The sequence below is a fragment of the Eubalaena glacialis genome, chromosome 14, assembly GCF_028564815.1.
Source record: "Eubalaena glacialis isolate mEubGla1 chromosome 14, mEubGla1.1.hap2.+ XY, whole genome shotgun sequence".
Lineage (NCBI taxonomy): Eukaryota > Metazoa > Chordata > Mammalia > Artiodactyla > Balaenidae > Eubalaena > Eubalaena glacialis.
Genome location: NC_083729.1, coordinates 65,113,914 through 65,135,141, shown reverse-complemented (window position 1 = coordinate 65,135,141; position 21,228 = coordinate 65,113,914). Strand labels below are relative to the sequence as shown.

Sequence of the window (21,228 nt, the reverse complement as noted above, 5' to 3'; positions counted from 1 at the left end):
AGGGCTAGGGACTGAAGACTTTCCGGAGCTCGGAGCCGAGTCGCTGCACGGGACGCAGCCCGGGACGGTCTGCGGCCCCGTGGCCTCTTCTGTGTCCAGCTCTCTGGCCGCAGCTACCCTGCACCCAACCCGCGGGAAAAGAAAGTTTTATTAAGCAGGCTGGGAGGCGGGGAGGGGGGCGGGAGGGAGGTGGAGCGGTGACTGCGGCCTGCTCCAAAGAGGAGGGGAGGAGAAGAGGAGGGAACTGGCCTGGGAGGGATGGTGGGAGAAGGCGGAATGTGGGAGGGCTCAAGGGGACGTGGGAGGAACGAAAGGGGTGGGGGAGAAAGGGGGGGCAGTCTCCCCTGGACAAGCACTATTTTTGTAAGTCCTAGGACTGAACTCCAGGACCAGGACTCTTCTCCCAGCCGCTACGGCCCCCGCTTAGCCACAGGTAGGGGGAGTCACGCTGCCCGTGGGAGGAAGGAGAGTTGTGGATGAAGGATGGTGGAGGGACCTGGGAAAAGGGGTGATGTGGGATAACGTCAAAGGGAAGTCAAGCTACTGAGGGTTTTATTATTGTCAAAGAAGAGTGAGACACAAGAAGAGTGGAGAAATGAAGCAGATATTGGGGGGTGGGGGCTGCAGGGTGTTCCAAACAGGGCAGCCGGGAGGGCCCTAAGGCTGGGGGCTCCTCTGTGAGGCCCTCTCCCTGGGTCCCCAAGCCAAAATGTCCCCAAACAAAGCTGCCCTGTTGGGTTGTTTGAGTTGGGGGAAGCATGTAGGGGGGGTGAGGGGGGGAGCTCGCTGTAGAGGGGCTGTTCTCCGCCCCAGACAGAGGGAAGGCCTTGGCGGAGAAGCCGATTGGTGCTCTCGCCTCCGCTTGCCCGTGACAGAGATGGCGGTGTTGGCAGGAGGCTTGGAAAACCCCACCCCATCCCCCCCCACCTTGAGGCCTGGCCCTCCTGGGCCCCTTGACCCTGCAGGGCATGTAGGATGTGCAGAGTTCTCCAGTGCATTCTGGTTCTCTGCCTTCTCTGCCTGGAATCTGCCCAGAGAGGACTCTCGGCTTGGCTCCCATTCAGGGGACCTGAGATCCGAGGGTCTCCTAAGCCCCTCCTTGCCTGCCTCTCTCCACAATCAGTAGCTATCTGTCCTCTGTCTGACTGGCTGAATAGGATCATCTGGGTCCCTCCTGCCTCTGCTCCTTGGCTCTTGTCAGTTCCCCTCCTCCTTACCTATTGCCTGCCTTTCTCAGTTGCCCCCCAATTCTGTGTGCCAGGCTCTCTCCTGATCCCTCTCTATCCATCTTCAACATTATCTCTTCCTCTACTGTCTCTGTTTGGTCCCCTTTCATTCCCACAGTTTCCCTTCCTCTCACATTCTGTCTGTCTGGGTCTCCCTCTCCGTGTCTCTTGCTCAGTCTCTTCCTCTTTATCTGGACCATTCTCTGATCTTGGTCTCTAATCTCTGTCTTTTGATCACTGGGTCTCCTTGACCTGCGAGTCGGGGTATGGAGGTGATGATAGCAGAACTAAGGAAAGGACATTGTGAGACATAACAACTAATAGTGAGAGTTTTATTCTTCACAAAAGGGAGGGAGAGCCTCTCTCTCTCCCTCCCCCGCCCCCCAATCTGGGTCTCTCAGTCTGTGTGCCTCTTTGACTGTGTTTCTGCTCTTATTTAGTATGTGTTTCTTTCTCACTGTCTCTCTTAGTCCGTGGGTCCCTCTCTTTCTCTCGCACTGTCTCTCTGTCTCTGGTCTTAACCAGTGTCTCTTTTCCTCTCATGACCTCTCTCTCAGACCGGGGCCTGGCTCAATTTCAGCTTCTCTCACATACTCTCTCTCTGGGGCACCCAGGCCTTCCTTGCCATGCGACCTGTCAGTGTCTGGCAGTGGAGCCTGTGGGGGCTGCTGCTGTGCCTGCTGTGCAGCTCGTGCCTGGGATCTCCATCCCCATCCACGGCCCCTGAGAAGAGGGCTGGGAGCCAGGGGCTACGGTTCCGGCTGGCCGGCTTCCCCAGGAAGCCCTTTGAGGGCCGCGTGGAGATCCAGCGGGCTGGCGAATGGGGCACCATCTGCGATGACGACTTCACACTGCAGGCTGCCCATGTCCTATGCCGAGAGCTGGGCTTCACAGAGGCCACAGGCTGGACCCACAGTGCCAAATACGGCCCTGGAACAGGTGAGCAATGCTCCAGGCACAGCCTAGGTATTGCCAAAGTGCAACCTAAATGTAGGGAGAGGGAACACCAGGATGGCACAGCCATAGGGACACAGAACACCAAGAAAAGCCAGTGTCAAGTACACCCATGGGGGACAAACCAACCAGCAGTCACTTCTCAGAGCTGTGTGAACTTAGGCTGGTCAGTGCCTTCTCTGAGCCTCAGATGCCCCATGTGCAAAATGACTAGGTGAACTCTAAGTTCCTTTCTGCTGCAAAAGTATGATTCTACAAAGCCACGTGCAAAGACAGCCCTGACACAGGTGAGCCCTGTATGATTAAAGTACAAGTGGTTTCATGGGAAGCTGAAAGCAGGTAGATGATGTCTGGATGTCCCAAAGCCAGAAGGAATCACAGATACTGCAGCCAACAAAATCAGATTATAGACCAGAGCCGAAACCAACAAGCTGGAACTTACCAAAGACAAGTATAAACTCTAGGACAAGTATGAACGTGGGTAGTAGGGGATTAGGAACAATTTTGAGACCTGGGGGCGCTTACAGTGTATGAGCTCGCAGTGAGATTGATAGACAGAAACTGGTGCAGTCTGCAGCTAATCCCCCAGATCACTTCTGGAATGAAGTGTCACTTTAGATGCCACATTGCCAGAGAGACAGTAGAAAATGGAAGTACTGGGAATTCCCTGGTGGTCCAGGATTAGGACTCCGCGCTTTCACTGCCAAGGGTGCAGGTTCAATCCCTCGTCAGGGAACTAAGATCCTAAAACTGGAAGTACATTCAGAGGAGAGCTGGCCAGATGTGAAAGACTGGAAGCCAAGTTTCAAGGAATAGCTGAAGAAACCAGAGATATTTGGTATGAAAGGAAAAAGCTTTGGATAACAATTACATGATGGTTATCTTCAAATGTGAGGACAGTCATTTGGCTGAGGGATTTTTCTGGAAGGCATCAAAGGACTGAATCAGACCTGGAGGGGGGGAAGTCATAAAAGAGTCTCAAGGACTTTGTGATGGTTCCAACAACCTGGTGGGGCAGGAGGTAGGTATCCCAGCATAAGCTGGGTAAGTCCTGTCAGGATATGCATGAGGGGTCCCTGCACATTAGCTGGGACCAACCTTTGAGGGGCCACCCAATTCTGAGAGAAAGTCGGTGATATTCATTTCAGTTTGGTCCAGGCAGAGAGAAGAACGCAGGGCAACGTGGCAACGCAGATGGGGGGCACATGGGAAAATGTAAGGCTGAGGTGAAAGGATTTTACATTTCCAAATCTCACAAATGGCTCAAATCCCTAAGCCCCCATGTATTGGCTGTGGTCTTAGTCAAGTTACTTAACTTCTCTGAACTCCAATTTCTTTATACAAAATGGTGGTAATACCTTCTGGCAGCTCTGTTCTAAGGATGCTCACATATGTACATACCTTGGCAGATTGCCTCACATACAATAGGTACTTGATTAATTGTAGCTATCATTGAATGGGTAAGGACTGATCAGAACTTCAGTGTTGACTCTTGTTTTTTTTAATTCACCCTACCAAATTTCTGGGTATCCCCAGATCACTATCAACCCTCCATCAATCCTATGCTCCCTTTCCTATTCCTTTCCAGGGTCCCCTGTCCCTTCCCCACTCATTACCTTACCAGGTATGGGGCTTCCATGCTCATTCTCACCAACATCCCCATACTACCTCTCCAAGCCCCTCTGTCTCCTTATCTCCCGCTCCTCCACAGGCCGCATCTGGCTGGACAACCTGAGCTGCAGTGGGACTGAGCGGAGTGTGACTGAATGTGCCTCCCGGGGCTGGGGGAACAGTGACTGTACCCACGATGAGGATGCCGGGGTCATCTGCAAGGACGAGCGCCTCCCCGGCTTCTCGGATTCCAATGTCATTGAGGTCTGTAGTTCATAAACACACACACACACACACACACACCACCCAGGGTGGCGAGACAGAGAGGGCTGTGGGGTGGTTATATGTGGAGATACTAGAAGGTAGAGGATCCCATATGCCCAAGGGGATGATTTGGGTTGGTGGGGGACTTGGGGGGGCACAAAATGATAGGGCTCTGAGACACTATATAGTCCAGGTTTGTTTTAGCATTAGCATTCAAGTTACTAAGCTTGGCATGAGCCTCTCCAACTTCATCCCTGGTCCTCAGGGCACTGTGCTCTCCCTCACCTCAGATGTTCCTCCTCTCCTGGGACATCCCCCTTCTTACTTTCTCCTCGTCCTTCAATGCCACTTCCTCTGTGAAGTGCTCCCTCAGGCTCCAGGCAGAGTTAGATGCTCCTTCCCCAGCTTCTTCTGGACCCTTAGTCATTTCTCAGAGCATAGCATGTCCTTGCACTCTCATGGCTGCAGGAGAGTCAACACACCCACACACCCCAGTCAGTACCTCATGGAGAGCAGGCCTGCCTCTCAGCCCCGTCTCGCCATTGGGTATACAGCAAGCACACTCAATCAGGGTTCCTTGAGGGTGGCCGGACATATGAAGGGTGTCACTGGGATTCCTTCCTCTACTTGTGGTCCCATCCCCAGGTAGAGCATCACCTGCAAGTGGAGGAGGTACGACTTCGACCAGCCGTTGGGCGGGGCAGGCGGCCCCTGCCCGTGACTGAGGGACTGGTCGAAGTCAGGCTTCCCGACGGCTGGTCGCAAGTGTGTGACAAAGGATGGAGCGCCCACAACAGCCACGTGGTCTGCGGGATGCTGGGCTTCCCTAGCGAAAAGAGGGTCAACGTGGCCTTCTACAGGTGAAGGGACGAGGGCGCTGGTGCAGCGGACTGGAGTTGGGGGTGCTTGTTAAGGAATGGTGTTGAGAGACCTCCGAGGGGGCTGGGGCACTGGGGGAACCTGGGCTCCGGAAGAGTGGGGAAATGTGGAGGCCTCTGCTAAACTGGAGAGTTGAGAAATCTTGCGGGACCATGAAGCGGTCCCCGAGGCGAGTCTGCCGCGGGACCGGCGAGGCTCGAGCTCTCTAGCGGCCCGAGCCGGCGCGGGGTGAGCGGCGGCTGTGGCGTCGCTGCCCGTGACGCCATCGGTCGGCAGGCGGCGTCTCCGCGACCCGGGGCGAGCGCCGGGTCTCGCGAGGCCATGACCAGCGGCCCGCAGGCCCGCGGGCGGTTGCGGTTACGGTGCCGGCGCTGGCGCGGCCCAGGAGCCCGCGGGTCCGAGTTAGGGGGGGTGGGGGCGCGGCCATGCCCTGCAGAGGCGGAACTGGGGCGGGGCCGGACGCCGGGAGTCTGACAGTGACAGGCCCGGAGCATCCCCGGGGCGGCGGGTCCCCGCCAGAGCGCCAATCCCTGAAGGCCGGAGGGCGCCGGGAGAGGCTGGGCCCCTCCCTGGGTCCAGGCGGCCCACGAGGCGTCTGTGAGCGCGCGAGCCCTCAGGACTCCTAGGGAAGTTTTCCAGAATATGCTTCGGCCCAGAAGCCCGGCCCTCTTCACCTGCTCTGGAGCCCTGGTGTACGCGCCGGCCTCCGGGAAACGGATCACACTGGTGACCGGCTCTGTGCTTACAGCGCCTCGCTTCCCTGGAGCATCTAATTTGGCATTTTGAGAAATTTAGAAATCTCTCTGTAATTTAAGTGATTGTTTTCTTCATCTCTTCCTTAGATCAGTTTTGCAGGAAGACCTCTTAACATCTGGGTGACCTTCCACTGGGCACACTACTTCAGATGTGGTCTGATCAGGGCAGGGTACAGCAGAAATGCTCACTTTTAATTAAAGCATATTTAGATTTTGCATGCCTTTCTGTTGAGGCAGCATCCCACTGCTCATATTGACCCTGTAATCACCTAAATTGGGTCTTCCCTCATCCTTGATACTGACAGAGCAGCCTAAATCTGTTGAGTTTACCCTATTAGTTTATACATCATTTAAAAACCATTAAAAAGCCATGATGATCCCATGAGATTATCTTGAATCTTGACATTATTTTCGACTTGTCATCTCTCCCTGCCTCCTCTGTTCAATAGATATGATAGCTATGCTTCCTGACTTCATCAAAGTGACTGTTAAAATTGTTGAAATCTTTAAAACCAAAGTCTAACTCTTCTTATGAATCCTCCAGATTTACATCAAACCTTTAATCATTAGTTGTAAAATGTTTTTTCAGCCAATTGGGAACAAACTGAACACTACAATGATGTAGCCAACATTATACCATCTTACCTATAATGAAATCATGGGAGATTTTATTAGTCTTTGCTAAAATCCAGCTATACTATGTTCACAGCCATTCTGCAGCCTTCCGATTTAGTAATCTTACCAAGAAGGGAAATCATGGTGGTTTGACTGAGCTAATTTTTACTGAAATCCTTTTAGATTTCTAAGGATCACCATATTTTTTCCTCAATGCTCACAAACTTTCTATTTAATAACTTATTCTAGAATATTAATTATCTGTAGATTGAGGAATCCTCTTCCTGCTTTTCAAAAATCAGTACATTATCCAACCTCCAGTCTTTTCCGTACTTGCTCAAATTTTCTTTGCCTTGGCTCTGAGACACATCTTTCAGCCCCAAGGAATATACTTTATCTGGCATAGAGACTCATACGGTTTAAAACATCTATGTGCTGTGCTCCTTTGTTATTATCTACCTTGGGGCTATATTTCTTTCCCTGTGCTTGTTCTTTACCTTTCCTAATCCAAACACCAGGTTCTGAAAGATTAGTACGATTTAAATAGCAGGCATTTCAGGTGAAGAAGGTAGCATGAACAAAAGTGTAGAGAGTCATTCATTCAACATTTATTTACTGAGTGCCTACTGTGTGCCAGGGACTGTTGTAGATACTAGGGATTCAATAATGAACAAAACAGACAAAAATCCCTGATCTCATGGACTAGGGAAGAACCAGATAAAAAGTAAAATTACAAAATGTAAGGATGGCAAAGGGCATAATACATAAAAATAAAGCAGGGAAAGGGTTAGGAAGTGGGACTGGGATTGCAGTTTTAAATAGGTCAGAGGAGGCATCATTTGAGAAAATATTTAAAGGAGGCGAAGGCACAAGCTATGCAAAAATCTAGATGAGCATCTCCAGGAAGAGGCATCATAAATGAGAAGATCCTGGGGAGTGTGGTGGTGTGTATCACGATGTGGGGGATGGGGGATTCTTGTCATGCTCCAGGAGACCACTGGGGCTGGAACTGAGTGAACAAGGGAGAAAATGATAGGACATGTGATGCAGGAGGAGATAGGGAAAGAATGGGGAGCCAGATCATGTAGGGCCATTTGAGAGTCTTTGGTTTTTACTCTGTGTGAGATAAGGTTTTGGGCAGAGGTGTGACATCTGACTTCCACTTTTTGTGTATTATTTGGGCTGCTTTGTTAAGAATAGACTGTAAGGGATGTGGCAGAATCAAGCGTCAGGAAGATAAGGCAAAGATAAGGCAAAATGCAAACAGGGGACTACCCTGGCAGTCCAGTGGTTAAGACTCCATGCCCCCAATGCAGGGGGTATGGGTTCGATCCCTGGTCAGGAAACTAAGATCCAGCGTGCTGCATGGCATGGTGCGGCGTGGCCAAAAAAACAAAAAAATGCAAACAGGGAGGTGAGGTAGAAAGAAAAGCAGGTGAGTGTGGAGGCCTAGAAGCCAAGTAAAGTGCTTCAAGGAAGAGTGATCAAGTGTGTCAGTGCCGCTGATGGGTCTAAAAATATGAGGACTGAGAAATGAATACTGGATTTAGCAACATGGAAGTTATTGCTGACCCTGACAAAGATGAAAATGAATAGGATATTTTGAAAGACAGTTGACAAGAGTAGAAGATTTATACTGAGAAATAGTGGAAGAAAGATCTGAATGGATAAAGTAAGGCTAGAAAATGGAACACTTTTAATGCCAGATTGGAGAGTTTTACCTTTATCTTATGGAAAATTAAAAAATTAAAGTACTTGTATGGGACAGTGATAAAATAAGGCCAATGTTTTTAAAAGTTTGATAGCAGTGAATTGGAAGAGGAAGTTCTAGATGCAGTAAGATTAGTCAGGAGTTATAAAACTGAAGCTGATTAGGAGGATGACAACGAGGAGAGAGGGGAATGAATAGATGTAGGATGACTGATAGAATATAGAAAATAAGAGAAGAAATAACTAAAATGATACTGAAGCTGCTCAAGAGAAGGATGGTATCCATCAGGCATCTCTGGGCTTCAAGTTAATATGAACTAACTTTAGACGTGGGCCCTCCTGGGGAATTTTGAGGCCCACGTATATACAGCCTCAAGTAAGTTTTGGAAATCAGGAATATTTGTGTACATATTGGGATCTCTTACTGAGTCTGGGATATGAAGCCTGGAGAAGGAAATATACTTAGTACAGTGTTCATTCTTAGTGGGGAAAGAGATTACAGGGGTCCTGGGAGATTCTGTGATGAGGATATGGTATAGATACTCCTTCACAGGTCAAGTCAGACAGAGGGAGAATCCTCGTAGGTAATACAATTATAAAGGCTAGGCAAGATAGTTATGAACAACTCTACCTTCCTTAGAGAAAGAAGATGCATCTGCTAGCTTTTAGAGGAAGTCAGTAAGATTTAGAGAATAAGAAAATCAGAATGTGATATATTTATCATTTTTAAACTTGGTTTGGTAGTTCTACCCTAGAACATGTGAAAGTTGTAGAATTTTAGAAGAGAAAAACAATGTACAGATAATTGAACCATTTACTGCCCTTTTTCAGGCAAAGAAGTTGAGGTTCTAAGAGCTTAAGTGCTGTTTAAGAAGTCACTCTTCTAGTTCATTTCAGTTTGATAGATATTTATTGAACTCCTACTATTTGCCAAGCACTGTGCAAGGTGCTCAGAATACAGAGGTGATGAGAGAGTTAGTTAGGCACCAAATCATAGAAGACCTTATAGGCTATGTTAAGGATTTGGATCTTTATGATAAAAGTAATGGGAACTCATTGAAGTTTTTTAATGAGGAGGGCTGTGAGAGGACATGATCAGGTTTGTGGCTCCGAGAGATTACTTTGACTGCACTTCTGAGAATGGTTTAGAGCAAGAGCAAATGGATTAGAGTTGTTTAGGACAGAACATTGACAGGACTTGGTGATGGATTGACTTTGGGAGCCAAAGAAGAGAGAAGAGTCAAGGTTGACTCCTAGGTTTCCAGCGTAGACTTTGCTGGAAGAATTATGTTTATTTTTTAGACCCACATTAAATTTTAGATAACTTTGAGATATCTAAGTAGGAACACCAAGAAGGCAATGGAATATACAAGGTTAGGTGTGAACGAGAACATATAAAGAGAGGATGTGGAGTGAGAAGAGAAGAATGCCTTAGAGCTCTAAAAATTTAAATGACTATATAGAGGAGGAGCCTGCGAAGAAGACCAAGAAAGAGCAACCAGAATTAGGACTCAAACAAGGCCAGTAGTGTTGTGACAGCCAAGGAGGGAAAGAGAGAACAGCAGTGTCAGATGCTACCAAGAGTCAAAGGGATGAAGACTAAAAAAGAAGAAAAAAAATCTTCTGGATTTATTATCGCAGAGTGATGGGTGGGGAAAACCAGAAAGGGGGGGGTGGTTAAGGAGTGAGTTGGAGGAAAGATGGTGAGTGTTGACAACCACCGAAAAGTTTTTCTATGAAGAGGGAGAAAGATGTGGGGTGGAAGGTGTGTGTGTGTGTGTGTGCGCGTACGTGAGAGAGAGAGAGAGAGCTGAACATGTTTAAAAGGATTCAATTGAGAAGGAGAGGTTATGTGCAACTTCTCAATTGAGAAGGAGAGAAAGGAACATAGGGGAAGGAATTCAGAAATGTTTGGGGGCAGTGGCCTTAGAGAAGAGAGACAGTTGGAATGAGAAAAGGATATGCAGATGCAGGTAGCTTTTTATGTTTGATGGTTGAAGGAACAAATGATAGGGAAAACGAGCACATTTGTGAAGAAATATCAATCAAGACAAATATCAGTACTGGTCCTAAACAAGTACCAGGTCCTTAATGTAACCTGTATTTGCCTTATAATGTATATTATTATATATATCATATAATATATAATATAAAGACCTTATATAGTCCTTAAATAACTTAGAGAAGAAGTACTTCTAAATTTCTAGGTAATACTATATTTTTCTGAATACAACGCTGGAGATCAGAATGATCTCTCTGGGTTACTGGTGAAAGAAAAGTGCCAAGTATATTTCATTTCAGACATGTTTGAGAAAACACATCTGGAGAAAAAGTTTCACACTATACATATATGATGAAAGGTTCTAAACTCTTAGTAGCGTCTCAGGAAAGGGACCCGAGAGTTATTGTAGACTCTTTGCTAGGAATGTTGGACATATCGAATGTTTTGGCAAAAAGACCAACTAAGTACATCCTCAGTAAGAAGCCAGGGCAGGAGGTACCAAGCAGATTCAGCCCTGTTAAAATCTATTTATTAAAATCCTAGCACATCTGCACATAGTATACCACATCCAAAGATGACTCCTCAAGAGAAACAGCAGAGCAGGAACATGTTCAAAGAGATGATAACTAAGAGGATAACAGGGAATTCCATACATTTTGTAAGGACAGACAAGACCTGCATTCATTATACATAGTTGGACAGGACAAAGGGGGCAAAGTGAAAGTCTTTGAAATCAAAGGGAGAATGAGAGGAGAAACAGACCTAGTTTCCATGCATTAGACTTAAGGCAACTTCTTGAAGAATAAAATAGTTCAAATATTTAGGCCAATTAAGAAGAAATAAGGTTTTAGAACTTAATCCCTGGAAGTAAGTTTGGGAAATGAGCTCGGTTTGTGAATGACTAAAGCAAATGGGATTTAACTAAAGCAGGAAGGATTCTGTCATCCTAAGCAGCCTGGCCTCATGCTCCCCAGTCAGACCAAGTTAATGTCCCTTACTATCCAGCCTTGGTCCTTGGTCCTGGTTCACTGGCCTCAGGCCTGGACATGCCAGAAGCCAGAGAGCATCCAAGAAAAAAATACATAGTCAGCCTATCTAGGTGTGACCAGGCCAGTTCTCTCTCCTTGCCTAGTCAGTCTGGCAATCGTAACAATCCTAACACCCTTCTACTTACACCTGTTCCCCTAGCCCTCCCCCCAGGTTTAGATCAGCCCTAATATCAACCCAAGAGTCCTTATTCCCTATCTGCCTTAACCTAATTTCTGTGGGTCCTGGTATAGGGTCTTTATCAGCCCCGAGTCCATGTCCTTCACTGCTGCTCACCTGTCTGGTTATGTGCCTATGAGGCCAAACAGCTGTGAAGGGTTGAACTTTGGAGGTATCTGATGTTATAAGATCCTGCCACCAGGAACCCTCTAACTGTTGGAAAAGAAATCTTGCCCCTGGTCCCAGTTGCACTAGCTTTTCCCACTTAGTTCTAGACTGATCCTGACTCTGCTGTTGTCTTATCCTCACAGAAAGTTGAGGAAGCGAGCGGCCAAAGCCTCGGCCCGACGCTCCAAGCCCCTTGGAAGGTAATGGGGCAAGAGCCCTGTGACCCCAGGAGGTGGATGGATGGAAGGCAGCCTATCCATGTCCATCCCAGAACCCAAGCTGATGAATCAGGGATATGACTGGAAAATGGCCATTCCAGGGGGAGGGGAGGGGAGGCAGGCATGGGGATGGGTAAGCTTTGATCTTAGGAAGCACAAGGAGGAAATAATGCAGGAATGGCTGAGGAAAAGCCTCTGCATCTTTATACTTCCCCCAAATAGCTTGGACTCCAGCCTCAGCCACTTGCATGCTTCCTCCCCTGCCCCAACTCCTAACCTCCCTTAATTCATCTGCATTCCCATTCTCTCTTCTCCCTTTACCATTCCTCTTATCTCCTCTCCCCTCACCACCTGGATTGACATAACTAGATTTCTCATAACTGTTGCTGAATCCAGAGAGCAGCATGTATTCCAAAAATAGTTAAGTGGTATGCAGCAGTATATGTGGAAAATCTGACTGCCTTTGCTTTGCCCCTCCCCATGCTCTGCATGAAGGGTCCTTCCTAGAAACAGAAAATAATAATAATAATCCTTTACTTTTCCCTGGCAACGTACCTGACCACTACCTCCACTAACTTCTTTCTCCTTTTTTCAGACCAATCACCAAGCTTAAAGCCAAACCCAAACCCCGAGTGGGCAGGGGGCCAATCAAGAGGTAAATAAAGTTCAGGCTAAGTGGAGAGGAGAGGGAGTGCCGAGTGACGAGTCAGGGGCGTCGGGCTGTGGTCAGGAAGGGGTCCAAGAGAAGCCTCCACCAAGAGGTGGAAGAGCAGCAGCAACTGTTACAAGCCACCTTCCAGATGAGTCACCGAAATGTAAAGTAAGACTGGCCCTTATGTGGTTCTCTGAGGAATTATGCTTGTCACAGGATTTTTGAAAATCTCAGTAGAAGTTCATCCACTGACTACCCTTGTTCCACATGCTTATTTATCTTCCCCCAGCAGATTTTAGTAGATACTCTGGCACTCTTGTCCTTCAGATGCCATGCTTGCCTCTCCCCCAAGAAGTTAAGTTTGCCTAAGGGATCAGTGTTCCCATCCTACGTTTATTTAATTGTTAAAAATAAGTGCTACCAGCTTGGAAGTGAGACTGAGGATCCCCTCTGGAAACTTTATCAGGGATGGAGTCACATGAAAGTCCTGATCTCTGGCCCAGTTTACACAATTAGGCTCCCAGTTCCATCATTTTCCTCCTGGGTTCCTTCAGAACCCCAGGGAATGGAAAGCTTCCAATCCCAATGATTGTGTCTCACTTGGTTTCTAAAGGCAGTTTGTGCATGAAAAGTCTCTGATAGCGTCTTCAGCAGTAGTTGAGGTATAGAGAATTCATCCCTTTCTATTGTCTCCTCCTCTCTTCACAGCATTCCGAGATCACTCAGTGGCCCCTGGTACCCCTCATTCCCCAGCTCCTCCCTCTGGTGCCTTCAAAGGGGCTTGGAATTTGGGGGTGTTCTCGTAGTGCCCTTCCAGCTTAGGGTCATCTTGCCCAACATGGCCATACTGTGGCCTTCCCTGACCCCCACATTAAAATGCACACTGTTGTTTTTATTTTGTTAGTTATGGGGAAAAAAGGAGGAGAGAGTTTAGAAGAGAGATGTCTTTTTCCTCTGATGGCCTCTTTGACTTTTATTTTCAGCCAGACAGGACTTTGGGAGAATACCTGGTCTCTTTGAATCCACTTATCTTGAGCTCGCAAAGGTATTCTGTAAAGTCTCCAGGCTTCCTTTGTCTGATTTGTTTATAACTTGTCCATCTCTCTGTGTCTTCCCAGCCAATGGCTTCAAATCATCATATTCCTTCCTTCCTCTGACATCAAGTAATGGAGCACATTACTGCAATAATTCACTGCCAAACCAGCCTCACAGGCCCACTCCACCAACACCAGGCCTCATCTGGTTCCTTTCCTCTCTGGGTTCAAACCAGCTGTTCTGGGAAGAAAGTACTTCTGTCATCACATGGCTCACTGCAGTATCTCATTCCGTTGGTGTCAATAAGCAAGTCTCCTCATTCTCTCTAGCATCTCTCTGCTGTGTTTCCAAGTTTTAACATCTCTAATTTAGTCCCATTTTCCCACTTGAGTGGCTATGGAACATTCTTTCTGTTACATTTAAACTGCAGAAGCATGGACTACCTCATTAAAGACTCATACAGTTCAGCTCAGGTCTGGGGATATCTCCACCCTTCTGTTGTTCATATTCACTCTCCTTCTCTGGTCACGTGGCCCCTCTTTGTCTGTCTTGCATTTGTACATCTTCGTTCCTGTATATACCAGCTCCAGTCTTTCCTGTGTTCACCATCTGGTCTGTTCTTCCATAACTGCCCATCATCCTCTGGCCTGGAAACCCCTCTGGCCTCTAAGAAGCCATGTAGACCCAAGACTTACTCACTCCTTTGCATCCTGACTCACTTAGTTATTTCAGTCACAATGTAATAGAAGGATCTGCTCACTCTGGCTATTCAGGCTTCCTGTTTGTGTCAGCTACTCCCTCCTGCCCATCTCTTCCAGCTGGGCAGTCCTGGCTTCCTATTCTCTTTGCACAGTAGCGTCAGCCTCAGCCTCCATTAGGGCCAGCACCCTGAAACCGTACAGAACAAGGTTTCTGTCAGGCAAGTCAAGACGAGCCTTCCTTCCCATAGGGTTCTTCTGCTGCAGAAGGTCCCCAAGGACCAGCCCCCATCCGGGTATCTAGGCTCTTTCAGCCTAGAAACTCGCCATTACCTTTGTCTCTTTGTCTCTGTGTTTTTGTGGAGAAGAGGGAAAGAAGAAGGGCTAAAGTGGTCATGGGTGGAGGCATGGAGTGGGAGGAGGGATGTGGGCAAAGAGGCAGGAGCATTGTTTTACCCTACTGCTCCCACTCCTGTCCCCCCAGGCTGCTGGCCCAGCGGCAGCAACACTCCTTTGGTCTGCATGGGGTGGCGTGCGTGGGCACGGAGGCCCACCTCTCTCTCTGCTCCTTGGAGTTCTATCGTGCCAATGACACCACCAGGTGCCCTGGGGGGGCCCCCGCGGTGGTGAGCTGTGTGCCAAGCCCTCTCTACGCAGCGTCCAGTGGCCAGAAGAAGCAACAGTCAAAGCCTCAGGGGGAGGTGTGTGAGACAGTGACTATGACCTTCCTCACCCCAAGCAGAGAACCCCCTAGCCTGGCCACCCCCTGATTAAGCACAGCCTTGACCTTTGAGGACAGAGGGGAACTTCCTACCTCCCATGCTCCCTCCCACCAGAATCTCATTCATCTCCCAGGTCTACTCAGCCCTCTCTGTGCTGATGTTCCCATTCACTGCTGGGCACCCCTCTCTCCTTTACAGGCCAGAGTGCGATTAAAGGGTGGAGCCCACCCAGGAGAGGGCCGGGTAGAAGTCCTGAAGGCTGGCACGTGGGGCACAGTCTGTGACCGCAAGTGGGACCTGCAGGCAGCCAGCGTGGTGTGTCGGGAGCTGGGCTTCGGGAGTGCTCGAGAGGCTCTCAGCGGTGCCCGCATGGGGCAGGGTGAGGGGGGTGCAGGTGGGAGGGAGAGGGAAGGAGGAGGTACACACTCCTGGGGGGAGTACATTCCTTAGGAAGGAGACCCCTGGACAGATAATGAAGTTAGAACCTCCTGATCTTTGACCTCTGACCTTAGGCATGGGTGCCATCCATTTGAGTGAAGTTCGATGCTCTGGCCAGGAACCCTCCCTCTGGAAGTGCCCCCACAGGAACATCACAGCTGAGGACTGTTCCCATAGCCAAGATGCTGGAGTCCGATGCAACCTGCCCTACACTGGGGTAGAGACCAAGGTCAGTCATTCTTTCCACCTTGATTCAGGTATCTCACATCCTATCCAGTTCTGGTCATGATCTGCAGTCTGATGCCCACTGCCCCATGTCCCTGCCATCCTGCAGCTCCCACCTGATGCCACCACTTGCTAGCCCTTTAAGTGCCTCTGAATCACCATTCAGCCATAGGCCTGCTACAGACTCCCACTACTCCACCCCCAAAAGCTTCCCCAGTACTTCCATTGTGTCACTACAGATCCGACTCAGCGGGGGCCGCAGCCGACATGAAGGGCGAGTCGAGGTGCAAACAGGAGGACCTGGGTCCCTTCGCTGGGGCCTCATCTGTGGGGATGACTGGGGCACACTGGAGGCCATGGTTGCCTGCAGGCAACTCGGACTGGGCTATGCCAACCATGGCCTGCAGGTGAGTGGGAAGGAGGAGAGGGGAACCAAGGCTATTGCCTCCAAAGGCTGTGTTTGGGGCAGAGGACTGTCAAAATGAGTCCCTTGGCCTGGGAGGCTGGATGGTGGCCTCACAAAAACACCTCTGTATGTCCCCAGGAGACCTGGTACTGGGACTCAGGGAATATAACAGAGGTGGTGATGAGTGGAGTGCACTGCACAGGGACTGAGCTGTCCCTGGACCAATGTGCTCATCATGGCACCCATGTCGCCTGCAAGAGGACAGGAAGCCATTTCACTGCTGGAGTCATTTGTTCTGAGAGTGAGTGAAGGGTCGGGTGACTCAAGCCAGGGAAGGGAGGCTCTGGGCCACCCCTTTGCTGGGAGAGAGAGAGCTGCAATCTGGAGGGGTCCGCCTTCCCTGCGGAAAACCAGTCTCACCCAACTTTCTGGGGGTGGGGGGAAGGGGATGCGGGGCGGGGGGTGGGGGTGAGAATGGACGCACTCCTGTCTGTCCCTGCCCCTCAGCAGTGAGTTCTTACCCTCTCCTTCCTTCCTTGGTGCAGCCGCGTCAGATCTGCTGCTGCACTCAGCACTGGTGCAGGAGACCGCGTACATTGAGGACAGGCCCCTGCACATGTTGTACTGTGCTGCTGAAGAGAACTGCCTGGCCAGCTCGGCCCGCTCAGCCAACTGGCCTTACGGCCACCGGCGTCTGCTCCGATTCTCCTCCCAGATCCACAACCTGGGACGCGCTGACTTCAGGCCCAAGGCTGGGCGCCACTCCTGGGTGTGGCATGAGTGTCATGGGTGAGAAGGTCAAGTAGAAGGGCAAGGCCATTGGGGATGGGGCAAGCCTGCTGTGGGCAGGGAAGGAAACAGGGGTTCCCTTGTCCCCACAGGCATTATCACAGTATGGACATCTTCACTCACTATGATATCCTGACCCCCAACGGCACCAAGGTGGCTGAGGGCCACAAAGCTAGTTTCTGTCTAGAAGACACCGAGTGTCAGGAGGGTGAGTTGGGGCCTAGAGTAGACTACAGTTTCCTCATCCCCACAGCCTTGCCTCACACTGACATATGCTTATCTCTTCAGATGTCTCCAAGAGGTATGAGTGTGCCAACTTTGGAGAGCAGGGAATTACTGTGGGTTGCTGGGATCTCTACCGGCATGACATAGACTGTCAATGGATTGACATCACAGATGTGAAGCCAGGAAACTACATTCTGCAGGTGCCTGGGATCTAAGATTTCCAGCTATTGAGTGGGAGGAGTGTTTATTAAAGACACATTTGGATTTGAGGACTGCAGCTGGTTAAGTTGGCTTTCTCCCACTCATAGGTGGTCATCAACCCCAATTTTGAAGTAGCAGAAAGTGACTTCACCAACAATGCAATGAAATGTAACTGCAAATATGATGGACATCGCATCTGGGTGCACAACTGCCACATTGGTATTTGGTGGGAAGAGAAGCCAGAAAGACTGGGGGATGGGAGGGAAAGGTCTTCATTCTCTTCTCCCTAGGTTGTTTCTATGTCTTCCCACCCACTTCCGTATTTTCCAGTCTCTCCACTTCTACCCACCCTTCCCCACAACGGGTCTATCTTCCTGCCCAAACCACCTGTTCACCTTGCAGGTGATGCCTTCAGTGAAGAGGCCAACAGGAGGTTCGAACGCTACCCTGGCCAGACCAGCAACCAGATCATCTAAGGTGCCACCACCCTCCTCTGCAGACCACAACTGGCCCCTAATGGCAGGGGTCTGAGGCTGCCATTACCTCAGGAGCTTACCAAGGAATCCTTGACGTCAGCAGGCCCACAGCACTCATCCACTGTGCACTGTGGGTGTAGAACTGTCAAGCAGAAGTTACTGCCCTCCTTCTTAGGCCAGCTGTCTGGATCTGTGGCCAGGCATGGGGAATTTTGCTCCCAGGCCCAGCACCAAACCAAGCATGCCACAAAGAGGCGCACCTGATTGACTGCCCAGAAAAACAGACAGCAGCAGCTCGTTTTCTTGAATAGGGAGGTCAGAATGGTCAACTCCAGTATCTCCTCTCAGTTCAGGGAGATACGGCTTTACCTCTAGCCTTTTTGTGGAGGGGAAAGAGCAGTGCGCCACCCTTCCCCTCATTTTTGAGTATAACATGTTGCTAGGTATAATTTTATTTTATATAAAAAGTGTTTTTGTGATTCCTCAGGGCCCAGGGATTGGTGCTGGTAGTTGGAGGGACCTGCCCCCAACTGGTTCATTTAATCCTCCATCCAGGTGCCATGAGAACCCAAGCCAGGAAAGCAAGGTAGAAATCAGAGCAGGAGCCTCCTACTCTTGCTGATCCGTTCATTCTGTGACTTCAGGGGTCACATATAAGGTCAATGTTTCCGGTCCCCGCCGGATCCGCACTGCCAGCTGGGATTGGGTTCGAACGGCTTCATAAATATCTTCAGCATTTTGTACCAGCCGCTCCCCAATGGCCAAGATCACATCACCAGGCCGTAGACCAGCCCTATGGCAAAAAATGGACAGAGAGAGAAAGGAGGGAATAGATGGCCCAGTTCAAGGGCACATAAACACCTCACCCGTCTCCACCTCCCAGTGCAGTCTCTCCCTCACCGGTGTGCAGGGGAGTCCAGGATGACTTTATGGATGAGCACACCATGCTGAACATCAGGAAAGCTTGGTTCTCGAAGCTGTAGTTCAGCAAGGATGCTGAAAGGACACAGATCACTTTGTTAACCACACCACGGCACTCTCCCCATTTTGGGTTCGCCTCAAATCTCTCATCAACACACTGATAAGTGTATGGATAGGGCATGCACTAGATCCTCTCGAGACAAAAACAATTCACTTTCTGCCTTCTAGCAGTTAGGAAGTGGGACATGCATATAAAAGGTAACTAATTCCAAATGACACACAGTATTAAATCAATAGCACTGTCATTCTAAAATCCTAAGAGAAGCTATAAGGAGGTGGTATAACTTTAGCTGAACCTAGAAGGATCGGTCTGATATTTATATAAAACGAGAACAACATAAACAAAAACATGGGATTAGGAAATCAGTTTGGACGGAACAGAATATACTCATAGGGAAGCCATGTCTGGAAGGTTGAGTTGAAGACAAATGGAAAATGGCCCCTAAACACCAGGCTAATGGATTGGAGGTTGTAAATCAAAGCAATAACAGGATGAAATCAATCAGGTGGGAGGTATGCAAAATGGAGTGGGGTGAGAAAATCAAGATAATGAGAGAGCACAGCTCTTCTGATTGTTCCAAGTATGAGGCAACTCATCTTAAACAAAGAATTGAGAATGAAGCTCAACAGAAGTGCCAGGTGCCCACCACTGGTTACACTGATGGCCCTACCCCTAAAGCTCATACCTGGGAGTCAGGGTTAGCATCATCACTCCAATGTAGCGGCGCTGGGACCCACTGGTTCCAAACCAGGAATCTGTGATAGAGGGACAAATGAGCCCCACCCAGCTACATCCTTCCTTCCCCCTCCTGCTCCTCCCAACAGACCCCTCTCCAACAAGCCCCCACCTCCACCCCCCACTACTTAAAGGAAACCCTTTACCCCCAAGCCAGGCTTACTCTTCTTTTCTCCACGATGCAGAAACTCTCGAAGGCGATCAGCAGGGATGGCAAAGGAGATTCCAGCTGTGACCTTCATGGTATTCACCCCGATCACCTCCCCATCCTGTTGGGACAGAGCCCACTATTCTCTAGCCCAAACAAATAGTAGGAGATGGGGGTACCTGAGCAAGAGTAGCAGGGAGTGTTGGGGAGTCGGGGAAATCTGGTTGGATTCCAGGAGACAGCCAACAAGAAACTGCTCAGAAACTTGACCAAACATCATTGAATTAGGGAAAACCCACCCCTTCCCACACTGACCTGGGGCAGGGATTCTTGGAAAGGACGTCCCACTCACCAGGTTAACCAGGGGACCGCCAGAGTTTCCAAACTGCAGGACAAGGAGAAAATATGGAAGAGATCCAGGGACTCTATGCCTGGGGGCAAAACCAGGATGGAGGCACTTTCTCCAAATTCTCTCCTTTACCAGCGCATGAAGGAGTGGGCACGGTTTTTGCCACCCAACCTCTGTATACAGGCTAATCCACCATCTATCACAGTTGGTTCTTGCACCACACACCTCTACCCCCTCCCCCAACCTAGTCTGTCATTTCTCTCATATCAGGACGCACATCAATAGCTGCATCAGTCTGGATGTATTCCACATTGGTTTGGGGAAGGCCCAGGTCTCTGGCTGGACGCTGAGCAGAGCTGACAATGCCGGATGTGATCGTGTTCTGCAGTGCAAAGGGACTTCCCATGGCAACAACAAACTCCCCTTGCCGGACATCGGCTGAACGTCCCAGGGGCAGCGTGGGGAGAGGCTCCTAAGGGAGAATGGGTACAAGAGACCTGTCATCTGGAGATGTAAGCAAATTCAGAGCCCCAACCAGACATGGCCTGCCCAGACCCCCACCTTGGTCTGAATCCTCAGCGTGGCGATATCTGCCACGGGATCCACAGCTGTGACCACGGCCTCATACGTATCGCCGCTAGGCAGCCTTACACGGACTCGGCGCCGATCAGCCACCACATGAGCGTTGGTAACGATGAGCCCGTCGGCAGCCACCACGAATCCTGAGCCATTCGAGATAGGGACTTCGCGGCCCGAAAAAGGGTGCCTGGGATGGGGGGGCGGGGTTGGGGAAGCACGGATGTGAGGAGGCTCGGACCCCTCCTTCTCGCCCGCCCTCTACCCGCGGCTTCGGTTCCTCCGGGTCTACCCCACCGTTACCGGCCCAAGATCTCGATATAAACCACGGCAGGGGCCGTCTTCTCCACCACGTCCGCGATGAAGTTGTACTGGCTCCGGGGAGAGGGAGGCGGCGAGCCAGAGACCGAGGCGAGGACGGCCGGGGGACCCCGACCCCCGCCCCACAACAACAAGAGCACTGCCCCCCCAGCGCCCAGCGCCACCGCCAGCCACACGCGCGGGCGGGTTCCAGGGGTCCCTGAGTCTTCCCGGATCCGGGGATCTGGGGTCCCCTCGATCAGCCGTGCTCGGGGATCCGAAGTCCCCGACGTCAGACATGTTCGTGGTTCAGGGACTCCCACAGACAACCGGGCCCCGAAACTGGGGGTCCCATAAGTCACTCGGGCCCGAGGGTCAGGAGTTCCTGACGTCAGCAAGGCCCGGAGGTCAGGGGTCAACAGGGGTCCCTTTCCCCAGCGACCCCCCCCCAAAGCCCGCCATCCCCGGAGGCTCCAGACTGCACCCCGCCCCGCCCTCAGTGCAGCCATCAGCTCCGCCTCGGAAGCCTCGTCGCCCGCCCTGCACAGAGGAGGCGCCCTGGACGCGAGCGGGCGGACAGCGGTACGCGGAGCACGCCGGTACCTGAAGTCTCCAGAAGTGCACGCCGGAACCAAGGATTCCGGGAGGCCGACTCCGCCCCCG

At 50.3% G+C, this 21,228-nt stretch overlaps 2 protein-coding genes across 4 annotated transcripts; one reads left to right on the top strand and one right to left on the bottom strand.

The window, feature by feature from the left end:
- Window positions 1-333: 333 nt before the first annotated feature.
- Window positions 334-17,952, top strand: LOXL3 (lysyl oxidase like 3). 3 transcript variants are annotated; one of them, XM_061168569.1, is made up of 16 exons: window positions 334-433; window positions 1,841-2,165; window positions 3,892-4,055; window positions 4,701-4,915; window positions 11,534-11,590; window positions 12,204-12,263; window positions 14,478-14,694; window positions 14,914-15,094; window positions 15,228-15,382; window positions 15,618-15,785; window positions 15,923-16,085; window positions 16,330-16,573; window positions 16,666-16,781; window positions 16,862-16,998; window positions 17,107-17,218; window positions 17,402-17,952. In XM_061168569.1, the coding sequence occupies exons 2-16, from the start codon at window positions 1,853-1,855 to the stop codon at window positions 17,473-17,475; spliced, it is 2,376 nt and encodes a 791-aa protein (XP_061024552.1). In that variant the 5' UTR covers window positions 334-433; window positions 1,841-1,852; the 3' UTR covers window positions 17,476-17,952. The 3 variants fall into 3 exon arrangements, with proteins under 3 accessions (XP_061024552.1, XP_061024553.1, XP_061024554.1); XM_061168570.1 differs by lacking the exon at window positions 11,534-11,590; XM_061168571.1 differs by lacking the exons at window positions 11,534-11,590; window positions 12,204-12,263.
- Window positions 17,910-21,161, bottom strand: HTRA2 (HtrA serine peptidase 2). Its single transcript, XM_061168576.1, has 8 exons — window positions 20,569-21,161; window positions 20,251-20,455; window positions 19,967-20,161; window positions 19,693-19,725; window positions 19,356-19,461; window positions 19,143-19,212; window positions 18,376-18,471; window positions 17,910-18,268 (listed from the first exon to the last, which is right to left on the bottom strand). The coding sequence occupies exons 1-8, from the start codon at window positions 21,072-21,074 to the stop codon at window positions 18,103-18,105; spliced, it is 1,377 nt and encodes a 458-aa protein (XP_061024559.1). The 5' UTR covers window positions 21,075-21,161; the 3' UTR covers window positions 17,910-18,102.
- Between the last annotated feature and the right edge of the window lie 67 nt (window positions 21,162-21,228).

Bases quoted from the DNA above. Each gene is read 5' to 3' on its own strand.
- LOXL3 (XM_061168569.1), top strand. From the start codon at position 1,853: ATGCGACCTGTCAGTGTCTGGCAGTGGAGCCTGTGGGGGCTGCTGCTG. The intron at 12,264-14,477 runs GTAAATAAAGTT...CTGTCCCCCCAG, and splicing joins GGCAGGGGGCCAATCAAGAG to GCTGCTGGCCCAGCGGCAGC. The intron at 15,095-15,227 runs GTGAGGGGGGTG...CTCTGACCTTAG, and splicing joins CGGTGCCCGCATGGGGCAGG to GCATGGGTGCCATCCATTTG.
- HTRA2 (XM_061168576.1), bottom strand. From the start codon at position 21,074: ATGGCTGCACTGAGGGCGGGGCGGGGTGCAGTCTGGAGCCTCCGGGGA. The intron at 19,726-19,966 runs GTGCGTCCTGAT...CTTGTCCTGCAG, and splicing joins AGACTGATGCAGCTATTGAT to TTTGGAAACTCTGGCGGTCC. The intron at 18,269-18,375 runs GTGAGGGAGAGA...TTTTTGCCATAG, and splicing joins CTGGACTCCCCTGCACACCG to GGCTGGTCTACGGCCTGGTG.